At 54.4% G+C, this 17,709-nt stretch overlaps 1 protein-coding gene across 1 annotated transcript in view; it reads right to left on the bottom strand.

Moving 5' to 3' along the window:
* LOC140410156 (solute carrier family 15 member 4-like) overlaps window positions 1–17,005 on the bottom strand; it is a 147,789-nt gene extending 130,784 nt beyond the window's left edge. Inside the window, exon 1 of the mRNA XM_072498116.1 lies at window positions 16,216–17,005. Within this exon, the coding sequence (XP_072354217.1) occupies window positions 16,216–16,785 (570 nt within the window). The 5' untranslated portion in view covers window positions 16,786–17,005. The remainder of the gene's footprint in view (window positions 1–16,215) is intronic.
* Between the last annotated feature and the right edge of the window lie 704 nt (window positions 17,006–17,709).

Genomic DNA, 17,709 nt, shown 5'->3' with positions numbered 1-17,709 from the left:
TGTGAGAACCCACCCCCCACCTCAACAGTGTCAGACCCCCCCCCACCTCAACAGTGTCAGACCCCCCACCTCAACAGTGTCAGACCCCCCCCACCTCAACAGTGTCAGACCCCCCACACCTCAACAGTGTCAGCCCCCCCCACCTCAACAGTGTCAGACCCCCCCCCACCTCAACAGGGTGAGATCCCCCCACCTCGACAGTGTCAGACCCACCCCCTCCTCAACAGTGTCAGACCCCCTCACCTCAACAGTGTCAGCCCCCCCCACCTCAACAGTGTCAGCCCCCCCCACCTCAACAGTGTCAGCCCCGCCCACCTCAACACTGTGAGACCCACCCCCACCTCAACAGTGTCAGACCCACCCCCACCTCAACAGTGTCAGACCCCCCCCACCTCAACAGTGTCAGACCCCCCCCCACCTCAACAGTGTCAGACCCACCCCCACCTCAACAGTGTCAGACCCCCTCCTCCACCTCAACAGTGTCAAACCCACCCCCACCTCAACAGTGTCAGACCCCCCCCACCTCAACACTGTGAGACCCATCCCCACCTCAACACTGTGAGACCCACCCCCACCTCAACACTGTGAGACCCACCCCCACCTCAACACTTTGAGACCCACCCCCCCACCTCAACAGTGTCAGACCCCCCCACCTCAACAGTGTCAGACCCCCCCCACCTCAACACTGTGAGACCCACCCCCACCTCAACAGTGTCAGACCCCCCCACCTCAACACTGTGAGACCCCCCCCACCTCAACACTGTGAGACCCACCCCCACCTCAACAGTGTCAGACCCACCCCCCCACCTCAACAGTGTCAGACCCCCCCACCTCGACAGTGTCAGACCCACCACCCCCTCCACCTCAACAGTGTCAGACCCACCCCCCCTCCTCAACAGTGTCAGACCACCCCCACCTCAACACGGTGAGACCCCCCCACCTCAACAGTGTCAGACTCCCCCCACCTCAACAGGGTGTGACCCCCCCCCACCTCATCAGTGTCAGACCCCCCCCACCTCAACACGGTGAGACCCCCCACCTCAACAGTGTCAGACCCCCTCCACCTCAACAGGGTGCGACCCCCCCACCTCAACAGGGTGCGACCCCCCCCCCCACGTCAACAGTGTCAGACCCACCCCCTCCACCTCAACAGTGTCAGACCCCCCCCACCTCAACACGGTGAGACCCCCCCACCTCAACAGTGTCAGACCCCCCCACCTCAACAGGGTGCGACCCACCCCACCTCATCAGTGTCAGACCCCCCCCACCTCAACACGGTGAGACCCCCCACCTCAACAGTGTCAGACCCCCCCCACCTCAACAGGGTGCGACCCCCCCCACCTCAACAGGGTGCGACCCCCCCCCACCTCAACAGTGTCAGACCCCCCCCACCTCAACACGGTGAGACCCCCCCACCTCAACAGTGTCAGACCCACCCCTCCCACCTCAACAGTGTCAGACCCCCCCCCCACCTCAACAGTGCCAGACCCACCCCCCTCACCTTAACACTGTCAGAAACCCCCCCACCATAACAGTGTCAGACACCCCCCCCCACCTCAACAGTGTCAGACCCACCCCCCACCTCAACAGTCTCAGAACCCACCCCCCACCTCAACACTGTGAGAACCCACCCCCCACCTCAACAGTGTCAGACCCCCCCCACCTCAACAGTGTCAGACCCCCCACCTCAACAGTGTCAGACCCCCCCCACCTCAACAGTGTCAGACCCCCCACACCTCAACAGTGTCAGCCCCCCCCACCTCAACAGTGTCAGACCCCCCCCCACCTCAACAGGGTGAGATCCCCCCACCTCGACAGTGTCAGACCCACCCCCTCCTCAACAGTGTCAGACCCCCCCACCTCAACAGTGTCAGACCCACCCCCTCCTCAACAGTGTCAGACCCCCCCACCTCAACAGTGTCAGACCCACCCCCTCCTCAACAGTGTCAGACCCCCCCTCACCTCAACAGTGTCAGACCCCCCCACCTCAACATTGTCAGACCCACCCCCTCCTCAACAGTGTCACCCCCCCCCCCACCTCAAAAGTGCCAGACCCCCCCACCTCAACAGAGTCAGACCCACCCCCACCTCAACACGGTGAGACCCCCCCACCACAACAGTGTCAGACCCCCCCCACCTTAACAGTGTCAGACCCACCCCCACCTCAACAGTGTCAGACCCCCCTCCACCTCAACAGTGTCAGACCCCCCCCCCACCTCAACAGTGTCAGACCCCCCCACCTCAACAGTGTCAGACCCCCCACCTCAACAGTGTCAGACCCCCCCCCACCTCAACAGTGTCAGACCCACCCCCACCTCAACAGTGTCTGACCCACCCCCACCTCAACAGTGTCAGACCCCCCCCACCTCAACAGTGTCAGACCCCCCCACCTCAACAGTGTCAGACCCCCCCACCTCAACAGTGTCAGACCCCCCCCACCTTAACAGTGTCAGACCCACCCCCACCTCAACAGTGTCAGACCCCTCCACCTCAAGTGTCAAACCCCCCTCCACCTCAACAGTGTCAGACCCACCCCCACCACAACACTGTCAGACCCACCCCCACCTCAACAGTGTCAGACCCACCCCCACCTCAACAGTGTCAGACCCCCCCCCACCTCAACAGTGTCAGACCCCCCCCACCTCAACAGTGTCAGACCCCCCCACCTCAACAGTGTCAGACCCCCCCCCCCACCTCAACAGGGTGAGACCCCCCCCACCTCAACAGAGTCAGACCCCCCCCACCTCAACAGGGTGAGATCCCCCCTCCACCTCAACAGTGTCAGACCCCCCCACAGCCCAACAGTGTCAGACCCACCCCCTCCACCTCAATAGTGTCAGACTCTCCCCCCACCTCAACACTGTGAGACCCCCCCACAGCCCATCAGTGTCAGACCCCCCCCACCTCAACACGGTGAGACCCCCCACCTCAACAGTGTCAGACCCCCCCCACCTCAACAGGGTGCGACCCCCCCCACCTCAACAGGGTGCGACCCCCCCCCCACCTCAACAGGGTGCGACCCCCCCCCACCTCAACAGTGTCAGACCCACCCCCTCCACCTCAACAGTGTCAGACCCCCCCCACCTCAACAGGGTGCGACCCCCCCCCACCTCAACAGGGTGCGACCCCCCCCCACCTCAACAGTGTCAGACCCACCCCCTCCACCTCAACAGTGTCAGACCCCCCCCCACCTCAACACGGTGAGACCCCCCCACCTCAACAGTGTCAGACCCCCCCCACCTCAACAGGGTGCGACCCCCCCCCACCTCATCAGTGTCAGACCCCCCCACCTCAACACGGTGAGACCCCCCACCTCAACAGTGTCAGACCCCCCCCACCTCAACAGGGTGCGACCCCCCCCCACCTCAACAGGGTGCGACCCCCCCCCCACCTCAACAGTGTCAGACCCCCCCCCCACCTCAACACGGTGAGACCCCCCCACCTCAACAGTGTCAGACCCACCCCTCCCACCTCAACAGTGTCAGACCCCCCCCCCCACCTCAACAGTGCCAGACCCACCCCCCTCACCTTAACACTGTCAGAAACCCCCCCACCACAACAGTGTCAGACACCCCCCCCCACCTCAACAGTGTCAGACCCACCCCCCACCTCAACAGTCTCAGAACCCCCCCCCCCCACCTCAACACTGTGAGAACCCACCCCCCACCTCAACAGTGTCAGACCCCCCCCACCTCAACAGTGTCAGACCCCCCACCTCAACAGTGTCAGACCCCCCCCACCTCAACAGTGTCACACCCCCCACACCTCAACAGTGTCAGCCCCCCCCACCTCAACAGTGTCAGACCCCCCCCCACCTCAACAGGGTGAGATCCCCCCACCTCGACAGTGTCAGACCCACCCCCTCCTCAACAGTGTCAGACCCCCCCCACCTCAACAGTGTCAGACCCACCCCCTCCTCAACAGTGTCAGACCCCCCCACCTCAACAGTGTCAGACCCACCCCCTCCTCAACAGTGTCAGACCCCCCCTCACCTCAACAGTGTCAGACCCCCCCACCTCAACAGTGTCAGACCCACCCCCTCCTCAACAGTGTCACCCCCCCCCCACCTCAACAGTGTCAGACCCCCCCACCTCAACAGAGCCAGACCCACCCCCACCTCAACACGGTGAGACCCCCCCACCACAACAGTGTCAGACCCCCCCCACCTTAACAGTGTCAGACCCACCCCCACCTCAACAGTGTCAGACCCCCCTCCACCTCAACAGTGTCAGACCCCCCCCCCACCTCAACAGTGTCAGACCCCCCCACCTCAACAGTGTCAGACCCCCCACCTCAACAGTGTCAGCCCCCCCCACCTCAACAGTGTCAGACCCACCCCCACCTCAACAGTGTCTGACCCACCCCCACCTCAACAGTGTCAGACCCACCCCCACCTCAACAGTGTCAGACCCCCCCACCTCAACAGTGTCAGACCCCCCCCACCTCAACAGTGTCAGACCCCCCCCACCTTAACAGTGTCAGACCCACCCCCACCTCAACAGTGTCAGACCCCCCCTCCACCTCAACAGTGTCAGACCCACCCCCACCACAACACTGTCAGACCCACCCCCACCTCAACAGTGTCAGACCCACCCCCACCTCAACAGTGTCAGACCCCCCCCCCACCTCAACAGTGTCAGACCCCCCCACCTCAACAGTGTCAGACCCCCCCACCTCAACAGTGTCAGACCCCCCCCCCCACCTCAACAGGGTGAGACCCCCCCCACCTCAACAGAGTCAGACCCCCCCCACCTCAACAGGGTGAGATCCCCCCTCCACCTCAACAGTGTCAGACCCCCCCACCTCAACATTGTCAGACCCCCCCACCTCAACAGTGTCAGACCCCCCCCTCCACCTCAACAATTTCAGACCCCCCCACCCCAACAGTGTCAGTCCAACCCCCCCCACATCAACACTGTCAGACCCACTACCCCCCTCCCCACCTCAACACTGTGAGACCCCCCCACCTCACAGTGTCAGGCCCCCCCACCTCACAGTGTCAGACACCCCCACCTCAACAGTGTCAGACACCCCCACCCACCTCAACAGTGTGAGACCCCCCCACCTCACAGTGTCAGGCCCCCCCACCTCACAGTGTCAGACACCCCCACCTCAACAGTGTCAGACACCCCCACCCACCTCAACACTGTGAGACCCCCCCACAGCCCATCAGTGTCAGACCCACCCCCTCCACCTCAATAGTGTCAGACTCTCCCCCCACCTCAACAGGGTGAGACCCCCCCCCACCTCAACACTGTGAGACCCCCCCACAGCCCATCAGTGTCAGACCCACCCCCTCCACCTCAATAGTGTCAGACTCTCCCCCCACCTCAACAGGGTGCGACCCCCCCCCACCTCAACAGTGTCAGACCCCCCCCACCTCATCAGTGTCAGACCCACCCCCACCTCAACAGTGTCAGACCCCCCCTCCACCTCAACAGTTTCAGACCCCCCCACCTCAACAATGTCAGACCCCCCCCCACCTCAACAGTGTCAAAACCCACCCCCTCCACCTAAACAGTGTCAGACCCCACCCCCCACCTCAACAGTGTCAGACCCACCCCCACCTCAACACTGTGAGACCCCCCCCCACCTCAACAGTGTCAGACCCCCCCCACCTCAACACTGTGATACCCCCCCACCTCAACAGGGGGAGTGGGCCGAGGTGGGGGTTCTCTTTGGAGGGACGGTGCAGGTTCGATGGATCAAATGGCCTCCCTCTGCACTGTACGGATTCTCTGGTTTCTTCCCCTCACTCCCTTGGTCAGCATTCTGCAGGGTTTGTTCCCTCCGGGATACCCTGGCCCACTCCTCCATCGCCCCGAATACCTCGCCCCACGGCACCTTCTCATGCAATCGCAGAAGGTGTATCACCAGCTCTTTTCCCTCCTCCCTGCTCACCAGCCCAGAGCCTAAACAATCTTTCCAAGTTTGGCAGCTCTTCACGTGCACCTCCTTCAATCTGGTCTATTGCATTTGCTGCTCCCAGTACGGTCTACCCTACATTGGCGACACTAAAAGCAGATTGAACATAGAACATTACAGCGCAGTACAGGCCCTTCGGCCCTCGATGTTGCGCCGACCTGTGAAACCACTCTAAAGCCCATCTACACTATTCCCTTATCGTCCAGATGTCTATCCAATGGCCATTTGAATGCCCTTAGTGTTGGCGAGTCCACTACTGTTGCAGGCAGGGCATTCCACGCCCTTACTACTCTCTGAGTAAAGAACCTACCTCTGACATCTGTCTTATATCTATCTCCCCTCAATTTAAAGCTATGTCCCCTCGTGCTAGACATCACCATCCGAGGAAAAAGGCTTTCACTGTCCACCCTATCCAATCCTCTGATCATCTTGTATGCCTCAATTAAGTCACCTCTTAACCTTCTCTCTAACGAAAACAGCCTCAAGTCCCTCAGCCTTTCCTCATAAGATCTTCCCAAATTTAATTTAGTTGTTAGCCAGATCTTGGTAGAAAGTTAGAGGGCTGGCAGGGAAGGGAGTGCAATGTTCCTCCTGCAGGATGTTTGAGGTGAGGGATGCCGTTAGTGTCCCTGCTGATTTTACCTGCAGGAAGTGCTGCCATCTCCAGCTCCTCCAAGACCGAGTTAGGGAACTGGAGCTGGAGTTGGAAGAACTTCGGATCATTCGGGAGGCAGAGGGGGTCATAGATAGCAGCTTCAGGGAATTAGTTACACCAAAGATTGGAGATAGATGGGTAACTGTAAGAGGGACTGGGAAAAAGCAGTCAGTGCAGGGATCCCCTGCGGTCGTTCCCCTGAGAAACAAGTATACCGCTTTGGATACTTGTGGGGGGGGGGACTTACCAGGGGTAAGCCATGGGGTACGGGCCTCTGGCACGGAGTCTGTCCCTGTTGTTCAGAAGGGAAGGGGGGAGAGGAGCAGAGCATTAGTAATTGGGGACTCGATAGTCAGGGGCACAGATAGGAGATTTTGTGGGAGCGTGAGAGACTCACGTTTGGTATGTTGCCTCCCAGGTGCAAGGGTACGTGATGTCTCGGATCGTGTTTTCCGGGTCCTTAAGGGGAGGGGGAGCAGCCCCAAGTCGTGGTCCACATTGGCACTAACGACATAGGTAGGAAAGGGGATAAGGATGTCAGGCAGGCTTTCAGGGAGCTAGGATGGAAGCTCAGAACTAGAACAAACAGAGTTGTTATCTCTGGGTTGTTGCCCGTGCCACGTGATAGTGAGATGAGGAATAGGGAGAGAGAGCAATTAAACACGTGGCTACAGGGATGGTGCAGGCGGGAGGGATTCAGATTTCTGGATAACTGGGGCTCTTTCTGGGGAAGGTGGGACCTCTACAGACAGGATGGTCTACATCTGAACCTGAGGGGCACAAATATCCTGGGGGGGAGATTTGTTAGTGCTCTTTGGGGGGTTTAAACTAATGCAGCAGGGGCATGGGAACCTGGATTGTAGTTTTAGGGTAAGGGAGAATGAGAGTATAGAGGTCAGGAGCACAGATTTGATGTCGCAGGAGGGGGCCAGTGTTCAGGTAGGTGGTTTGAAGTGTGTCTACTTCAATGCCAGGAGTATACGAAATAAGGTAGGGGAACTGGCAGCATGGGTTGGTACCTGGGACTTCGATGTTGTGGACATTTCGGAGACATGGATAGAGCAGGGACAGGAATGGATGTTGCAGGTTCCGGGGTTTAGGTGTTTTAGTAAGCTCAGAGAAGGAGGCAAAAGAGGGGGAGGTGTGGCGCTGCTAGTCAAGAGCAGTATTACGGTGGCTGAGAGGATGCTAGATGGCGACTCATCTTCCGAGGTAGTATGGGCTGAGGTTAGAAACATGAAAGGAGAGGTCACACTGTTGGGAGTCTTCTATAGGCCTCCAAATAGTTCTAGGGATGTAGAGGAAAGGATGGCGAGGATGATCCTGGATAAGAGCAAAAGTAACAGGGTAGTTATTATGGGAGACTTTAACTTTCCAAATATTGACTGGAAAAGATATAGTTCGAGTACATTAGATGGGTCGTTTTTTGTACAGTGTTTGCAGGAGGGTTTCCTGACACAGTTTGTTGACAGGCCAACAAGAGGCGAGGCCACGTTGGATTTGGTTTTGGGTAATGAACCAGGCCAGGTGTTGGATTTGGAGGTAGGAGAGCACTTTGGGGACAGTGACCACAATTCGGTGACGTTTACGTTAATGATGGAAAGGGATAAGTATACACCGCAGGGCAAGAATTATAGCTGGGGGAAGGGCAATTATGATGCCATGAGACGTGACTTGGGGGGGATAAGGTGGAGAAGTAGGCTGCAAGTGTTGGGCACACTGGATAAGTGGAGCTTGTTCAAGGATCAGCTACTGCGTGTTCTTGATAATTATGTACCGGTCAGGCAGGGAGGAAGGTGCCGAGCGAGGGAACCATGGTTTACCAAAGAAGTGGAATCTCTTGTTAAGAGGAAGAAGGAGGCCTATGTGAAGATGAGGTGTGAAGTTTCAGTTGGGGCGATGGATAGTTACAAGGTAGCGAGGAAGGATCTAAAGAGAGAGCTAAGACGAGCAAGGAGGGGACATGAGAAGTATTTGGCAGGAAGGATCAAGGAAAACCCAAAAGCTTTCTATAGGTATGTCAGGAATAAGCGAATGACTAGGGAAAGAGTAGGACCAGTCAAGGACAGTGGTGGGAAGTTGTGTGTGGAGTCTGAAGAGATAGGCGAGATACTAAATGAATATTTTTCGTCAGTATTCACTCAGGAAAAAGATAATGTTGTGGAGGAGAATGCTGAGCCCCAGGCTAATAGATTAGATGGCATTGAGGTACGTAGGGAAGAGGTGTTGGCAATTCTGGACAGGCTGAAAATAGATAAGTCCCCGGGACCTGATGGGATTTATCCTAGGATTCTCTGGGAGGCCAGGGAAGAGATTGCTGGACCTTTGGCTTTGATTTTTATGTCATCATTGGCTACAGGAATAGTGCCAGAGGACTGGAGGATAGCAAATGTGGTCCCTTTGTTCAAAAAGGGGAGCAGAGACAACCCCGGCAACTATAGACCGGTGAGCCTCACGTCTGTAGTGGGTAAAGTCTTGGAGGGCATTATAAGAGACAAGATTTATAATCATCTAGATAGGAATAATATGATCAGGGATAGTCAGCATGGCTTTGTGAAGGGTAGGTCATGCCTCACAAACCTTATCGAGTTCTTTGAGAAGGTGACTGAACAGGTAGACGAGGGTAGAGCAGTTGATGTGGTGTATATGGATTTCAGTAAAGCGTTTGATAAGGTTCCCCACGGTAGGCTATTGCAGAAAATACGGAGGCTGGGGATTGAGGGTGATTTAGAGATGTGGATCAGAAATTGGCTAGCTGAAAGAAGACAGAGGGTGGTGGTTGATGGGAAATGTTCAGAATGGAGTTCAGTCACAAGTGGAGTACCACAAGGATCTGTTCTGGGGCCGTTGCTGTTTGTCATTTTTATCAATGACCTAGAGGAAGGCGCAGAAGGGTGGGTGAGTAAATTTGCAGACGATACTAAAGTCGGTGGTGTTGTCGATAGTGTGGAAGGATGTAGCAGGTTACAGAGGGATATAGATAAGCTGCAGAGCTGGGCTGAGAGGTGGCAAATGGAGTTTAATGTAGAGAAGTGTGAGGTGATTCACTTTGGAAGGAATAACAGGAATGCGGAATATTTGGCTAATGGTAAAGTTCTTGAAAGTGTGGATGAGCAGAGGGATCTAGGTGTCCATGTACATAGATCCCTGAAAGTTGCCACCCAGGTTGATAGGGTTGTGAAGAAGGCCTATGGAGTGTTGGCCTTTATTGGTAGAGGGATTGAGTTCCGGAGTCAGGAGGTCATGTCGCAGCTGTACAGAACTCTGGTACGGCCGCATTTGGAGTATTGCGTACAGTTCTGGTCACCGCATTATAGGAAGGACGTGGAGGCTTTGGAGCGGGTGCAGAGGAGATTTACCAGGATGTTGCCTGGTCTGGAGGGAAAATCTTATGAGGAAAGGCTGATGGACTTGAGGTTGTTTTCGTTGGAGAGAAGAAGGTTAAGAGGAGACTTAATAGAGGCATACAAAATGATCAGGGGGTTGGATAGGGTGGACAGTGAGAGCCTTCTCCCGCGGATGGAAATGGCTGGCACGAGGGGACATAGCTTTAAACTGAGGGGTAATAGATATAGGACAGAGGTCAGAGGTAGGTTCTTTACGCAAAGAGTAGTGGAGTGCCCTACCTGCAACAGTAGTGAACTCGCCAACATTGAGGGCATTTAAAAGTTTATTGGATAAACATATGGATGATAATGGCATAGTGTAGGTTAGATGGCTTTTGTTTTCGGTGCAACATCGTGGGCCGAAGGGCCTGTACTGCGCTGTATTGTTCTATGTTCTATGTTCTATGCTCCCTCCATACCAGGAAACATTCTGTTAAATCTCCTCTGCACCCTTTCCAATGCTTCCACATCCTTCCTATAATGTGGCGACCAGAATTGCACGCACTACTCTAAATGCGGCCGCACCAGAGTTTTGTACAGCTGCAACATGACCTCATGGCTCTGAAACTCAATCCCTCTACCAATAAAAGCTAACACACCGTACGCCTTCTTAACAACCCTATCAAGCTGGGTGGTAACTTTCAGGGATCTATGTACATGGACACCGAGATCTCTCTGCTCATCCACACTACCAAGAATCTTACCATTAGCCCAGTACTCTGTATTCCTGTTACTCCTTCCAAAATGAATCACCTCACACTTTTCTGCATTAAACTCCATTTGCCACCTCTCAGCCCAGCTCTGCAGCTTATCTATATCCCTCTGTAACCTGCAACATCCTCCCGCAATGTCCACAACTCCACCTATTTTAGTGTCATCCGCAAATTTACTCACCCATCCTTCTACGCCCTCCTCCAGGTCACTTATAAAAATGACAAACAGCAATGGCCCCAAAACAGATCCTTGTGGTACACCACTAGTAACTGAACTCCAGGCTGAACATTTCCCATCAACCACCACCCTCTGTCTTCTTACAGCTAGCCAATTTCTGATCCAAACCGCTAAATCACCCTCAATCCCATACCTCCGTATTTTCTGCAATAGCCTACCATGGGGAACCTTATCAAACGCTTTACTGAAATCTATATACACCACATCAACTGCTTTACCCTCATCCACCTGTTTGGTCACCTTCTCAAAGAATTCAATAAGGTTTGTGAGGGACGACCTACCCTTCACAAAACCGTGTTGGCTATCCCTAATCAAATTATTCCTTTCTAGATGATTATAAATCCTATCTCTTATAATCCTTTCAAAAACTTTGCCCACAACAGAAGTAAGGCTCACTTGTCTATAGTTACCGGGGTTGTCTCTTCTCCCCTTCTTGAACAAGGGGACAACATTTGCCATCCTCCAGTCTTCTGGCGCTATTCCTGTAGACAATGACGACATGAATATCAAAGCCAAAGGCTCTGCAATCTCCTCCCTGGCTTCCCAGAGAATCCTAAGATAAATCCCATCCGGCCCAGGGGACTTATCTATTTTCACACTTTCCAGAATTGCTAACACCTCCTCCTTATGAACCTCAATCCCTTCTAGTCTAGTAGCCTGTATCTCAGTATTCTCCTCGACAACGTTGTCTTTTTCCTGTGTGAATACTGATAAAAATATTCATTTCGCGCCTCTCCTATCTCCTCAGACTCCATGCACAACTTCCCACTACTTTCCTTGACTGGCCCTACTCTTACCCTAGTCATTCTTTTATTCCTGACTTACCTATAGAAAGCTTTAGACTTTTCCTTGATTCTACCTGCCAAAGACTTCTCATGTCCCCTCCTGGCTCTTCTTAGCTCTCTCTTTAGGTCCTTCCTAGCTAACTTGTAACTCTCAGGTGCCGTAACTGAACCTTCATGTCTCATCTTTACATAAGCTTCCTTCTTCCTCTTGACAAGTGATTCAACTACTTTTGTAAACCACGGTTCCCTTGCTCGACCACTTCCTCCCTGCCTGACAGGTACATACTTATCAAGGACACGCAGTAGCTGTTCCTTGAACAAGCTCCACATTTCAATTGTGCCCATCCCCCGCAGTTTCCTTCCCCATCCTATGCATCCTCAGTCTTGCCTCATCACATCATAATTGCCTTTCCCCCAGATATAACTCTTGCCCTGCGGTATATACCTATCCCTTTCCATCACTAAAGTAAACGTAACCGAATTGTTGTCACTATCACCAAAGTGCTCACCTACTTCCAAATCTAACACCTGTCCTGGTTCATTACCAAGTACCAAATCCAATGTGGCCTCGCCTCTTGTTGGCCTGTCTACATACTGTGTCAGGAAGCCCTCCTGCACACTTTGGACAAAAACGGACCCATCTAAAGTACTCGAACTATAGCGTTTCCAGTCAATACTTGGAAAGTTAAAGTCCCCCATAACAACTACCCTGTTACTTTCGCTCCTATCCAGAATCATCTTTGCAATCCTCTCCTCTACATCTCTGGAACTTTTCGGAGGCCTATAGAAAACCCCTAACAGGGTGACCTCTCCTATCCTGTTTCTAACCTCAGCCCATACTACCTCAGTAGACAAGTCCTCATCAAACGTCCTTTCTGCCACCGTAATACTGTCCTTGACTAACAATGCCACCCCTCCCCCTCTTTTACCACCTTCCCTGAGCTTACTGAAATATCTAAACCCCGGAATCTGCAACAACCATTCCTGTCCCTGCTCTATCCATGTCTCCGAAATGGCCACAACATCGAAGTCCCAGGTACCAACCCATGCTGCAAGTTCACCCACCTTATTCTGGATGCTCCTGGCGTTGAAGTAGACACACTTCAAACCACCTTCCTGCCTGCCGGTACACTCCTGCAACTTTGAAACCTTACTCATGACCTCCCTACTCTCAGCCTCCTATATACTGGAGCTACAATTCAGGTTCCCAAGCCCCTGCTGAATTAGTTTAAACCCTCCCGAAGAGCATCTGCAAATTTCCCCCCCAGGATATTAGTACCCCTCTGGTCCAGGTGCAGACCATCCCGTTTGTAGAGGTCCCATCGGCCCCAGAATGAGCCCCAATTATCCAGAAATCTGAAACCCTCCCTCCTGCACCATCCCTGTAGCCACGTGTTCAACTCCTCTCTCTCCCTATTCCTCGTCTCGCAAGCATGTGGAAGGGGTAGCAACCCAGAGATAATAACTGTTTGTTCTCGCTGTAAGATTCCACCCTGGCTCCCTAAATTCCTGCCTTACATCCCCATCCTTTTTCCTACCTATGTCGTTGGTACCTATGTGGACCACGACTAGGTGCTGATCCCCCTCCCCCTTAAGGATCCCGAAAACATGATCCGAGACATCACGGACCCTGGCACCTGGGAGGCAACACACCAACCGCGGGTCTCTCTCATTCCCACAGAATCTCCTATCTGTCCCCCTAAGTGTGGAGTCCCCAACGACTAATGCTCTACTCCTCTCCCCCCTTCTGGGTGACCGCTTTGCAGAACACCTCTGGCCTGTCTACGAGCAGGATCCAGACCTTCCTGGGCTGTCATTTTAACTCACCGTCTACTCTCACACCCACATGTCCGTCCTCAGCCTGCTGCAATGCAAACAAAGAACAAAGAAATGTACAGCACAGGAACAGGCCCTTCGGCCCTCCAAGCCCGTGCCGACCATGCTGCCCGACTAAACTACAATCTACTACACTTCCTGGGTCCGTATCCCTCTATTCCCATCCTATTCATGTATTTGTCAAGATGCCCCTTAAATGTCACTATGGTCCCTGCTTCCACCACCTCCTCTGGTAGCGAGTTCCAGGCACCCACTACCCTCTGCGTAAAAAACTTGCCTCGTACATCTACTCTAAACCTTGCCCCTCTCACCTTAAACCTATGCCCCCTAGTAATTGACCCCTCTACCCTGGGGAAAAGCCTCTGACTATCCACTCTGTCTATGCCCCTCATAATTTTGTAGACCTCTATCAGGTCTCCCCTCAACCTCCTTCGTTCCAGTGAGAACAAACCGAGTTTATTCAACCGCTCCTCATAGCTAATGCCCTCCATACCAGGCAACATTCTGGTAAATCTCTTCTGCACCCTCTCTAAAGCCTCCACATCCTTCTGGTAGTGTGGCGACCAGAATTGAACACTATACTCCAAGTGTGGCCTAACTAAGGTTCTATACAGCTGCAACATGACTTGCCAATTCTTATACTCAATGCCACGGCCAATGAAGGCAAGCATGCCGTATGCCTTCTTGACTACCTTCTCCACCTGTGTTGCCCCTTTCAATGACCTGTGGACCTGTACTCCTAGATCTCTTTGACTGTCAATACTCTTGAGGGTTCTACCATTCACTGTATATTCCCTACCTGCATTAGACCTTCCAAAATGCATTACCTCACATTTGTCCGGATTAAACTCCATCTGCCATCTCTCCGCCCAAGTCTCCAAACAATCTAAATCCTGCTGTATCCTCTGACAGTCCTCATCGCTATCCGCAATTCCACCAACCTTTGTGTCGTCTGCAAACTTACTAATCAGACCAGTTTTACATTTTCCTCCAAATCATTTATATATACTACAAACAGCAAAGGTACCAGCACTGATCCCTGTGAAACACCACTGGTCACAGCCCTCCAATTAGAAAAGCATCCTTCCATTGCTACTCTCTGCCTTCTATGACGTAGCCAGTTCTGTATCCACCTTGCCAGCTCACCCCTGATCCAGGTTTCAGGTAGAGATAGAGAACCTAGTGGAGTGGTGCAGCGAGAACAATCTCTCCCTCAATGCCAGCAAAACTAAAGAGCTGGTAATTTACTTCAGGAAGCAAAGTACTGTACACACCCCTGTCAGCATCAACGGGGCCGAGGTGGAGATGGTTAAAAGTTTCAAATTCCCAGTGGTGCGCATCTCCAGAAATCTGTCCTGGTCCACCCACGTCAACGCTACCACCAAGAAAGCACAACAGCGCCTATACTTCCTCAGGAAACTAAGGAAATTCGGCATGTCCACATTAACCCTTACCAACTTTTACAGGTGCACCATAGAAAGCATCCTATTGGGCTTCATCACAGCCTGGTATGGCAACTGCTCGGCCCAGGACCGCAAGAAACTTCAGAGAGTCGTGAACACCGCCCAGTCCATCACACGAACCTGCCTCCCGTCCATTGACCCCATCTACACCTCCCGCTGCCTGGGGAAAGCGAGCAGCATAATCAAAGCTCCCACCTGCTTACTCACTCTTCCAACTTCTTCCATCAGGCAGGAGATACAGAAGTCTGAGAACACGCACGAACAGACTCAAAAACAGCTTCTTCCCCGCTGTTCCCAGACTCCTAAACGACCCTCTTACGTACTGATCTGATCTCTCCACACATCTTCTCTAATGAGCAACGCTACACTGCAAATGCTTCACCCGGTGTCTATGTGTTTACATTGTGTATTTATGTATGGCCAATGTTTTTCATCCATGGAACGATCTGTGTGGACTGTACCCGGAACAATGCTTTTCACTGACAATGCGATACACGTGACAATAAATCAAATCTAAAACTCAAGCCCAGCGCAACTGGAGAAACAGCACCTCATCTTTCTGGGCAGCACGGTTGCACAGTGGTTAGCACAATTGCTTCCCAGTTCCAGGGTCCCAGGTTCGATTCCCGGCTTGGGTCACTGTCTGTGCGGAGTCTGCACGTCCTCCCCGTGTGTGCGTGGGTTTCCTCCGGGTGCTCCGGTTTCCTCCCCACAGTCCAAAGATACGCGGGTTAGGTGGATTGGGCCGTGGTAAATTGTCCCTTAGTGTCCAAAGGGGTTGGGTGGGGTTACTGGGTTACTGGGCTAGGGTGGAGGTGTGGGCTTGGGTAGGGTGCTCTTTCCAAGAGCCGGTGCAGACTCGATGGGCCGAATGGCCTCCTTCTGCACTGTAAATTCTGCGAAAGCTATGAGATCAGCCATGAATGGCTAGCAGGCTCTAAGGGGCTGAATGGCCTCCTCCTGCTCCTGTTTATTGTGGCCCTATGAGACCCGCTTTCTCCCAGTCTCTCCACCTTCCCTCAATTTCCTGGCCCCGTTCCGATAAATCTCCGCCCCCCCCCCTCTCTCTCGGGGCCTCCTTGTCTTGGCTAAAGTCAGAGCAGGACCCGGACACGGGTGTCCCACGTGGGCCTCGGCCCATCCCGCGCTTGTTCAGATCGACGTTGGATGGGGGGGGGGGCACAGACCGAGAAGGAAGGTAGAGAAAGCCTTACCTGATCTGCTCCGAAGGGAGTGATGTTGGACTTGACGCAGCCCACGGCCAGCCCGATGATGACCAGGCCTGTGTAGACGAAGCCCCTGCAGTAGTCCCCGCCCGTGCCTGCCTGCTCCCCCGACGCCGCCGGCCCCGAGGCGTTCCAGCGGGCACCCGGCCCACCCCACCCCGCCTCGCCGCCTGTCCGGTTGCCGCAGACGATGGCCCGGGTCCTGGGCTCGGCGGTGAGCAGCAGGAACAGCATGCCGCCCAGGTAGAGGAGGAGGCCGGCCGCGATGGTGCGGAAGCGGCCCAGCTGGGCGTCGGCCAGCCAGCCGCCGAATGGCGAGACCAGGTAGGCGGCCCCGGTGAAGACGAGGCTGGCCCTGGTGGCGCTCGGGCCTTCCCAGCCCAAGACCGAGCCGTTGAGGTAGAGCACCAGGTTCCCCACCACCGCGTAGAAGGCCAACCGCTCCAGGGCCTCCACCAACAGGATGGCTCCGCAAGCCAGCCTGCGGCCTGCGAAGGCCGAGGGGGCCTTCGCCCCCCTACCCCCTAGGAGGGGCCTTCTCTCTCCTCGGTGATCCATCCGTAAGTCTCCCCCTCTCTCTCTCTAACACTTTCTCTCTATCTCTCTCTCTCTCCCTCTCCTCCAGCTGTCCGTAAGCTCTCCTCTCCGATGTGACCCTGACGCATTTCTCTTCTTAATTAAGCTTCTTTCAGTCATAGCTTCCTCTTTCTCACCAGCTATTTCTCTCGAATCTCGTCACATGGGCCCGACCACATTCAGGAGGGTGGTCCATCTGCGAGAGACAGGCGGCGAGATTGAGAGTCAAAGAGAGAGAGTCACAGAGAGAGACAGAGAGAGAGTCACAGAGAGAGACAGTCAGAGAGAGAGAGACAGGGAGAGAGAGGCAGAGAGAGAGAGTCAGAGAGAGACACAGAGAGAGAGTCACAGAGAGAGAGAGTCAGAGAGAGAGAGAGTCAGAGAGAGAGAGTCACACAGAGAGAGAGTCAGAGAGAGAGAGTCACAGAGAGAGACAGAGAGAGAGTCACAGAGAGAGACAGAGTCAGAGAGAGAGAGACAGGGAGAGAGAGGCAGAGAGAGAGAGTCAGAGAGAGACACAGAGAGAGAGTCACAGAGAGAGACAGAGTCAGAGAGAGAGACAGGGAGAGAGAGGCAGAGAGAGAGTCAGAGAGAGAGTCACAGAGAGAGACAGAGTCAGAGAGAGAGAGACAGGGAGAGAGAGGCAGAGAGAGAGAGTCACAGAGAGACACAGAGAGAGAGTCACAGAGAGAGAGAGTCAGAGAGAGAGAGACAGGGAGAGAGAGGCAGAGAGAGAGAGTCACAGAGAGAGACAGAGTCAGAGAGAGAGACAGGGAGAGAGAGGCAGAGAGAGAGAGTCAGAGAGAGACACAGAGAGAGAGTCACGGAGAGAGAGAGTCAGAGAGAGAGAGAGTCAGAGAGAGAGAGGCACAGAGAGAGACAGAGAGAGTCAGAGAGAGAGTCACA

The sequence above is a fragment of the Scyliorhinus torazame genome, chromosome 4, assembly GCF_047496885.1.
Source record: "Scyliorhinus torazame isolate Kashiwa2021f chromosome 4, sScyTor2.1, whole genome shotgun sequence".
Lineage (NCBI taxonomy): Eukaryota > Metazoa > Chordata > Chondrichthyes > Carcharhiniformes > Scyliorhinidae > Scyliorhinus > Scyliorhinus torazame.
The sequence above is the reverse complement of the archived record's forward strand: the minus strand, read 5'-3'. Positions and strand labels throughout refer to the sequence as shown.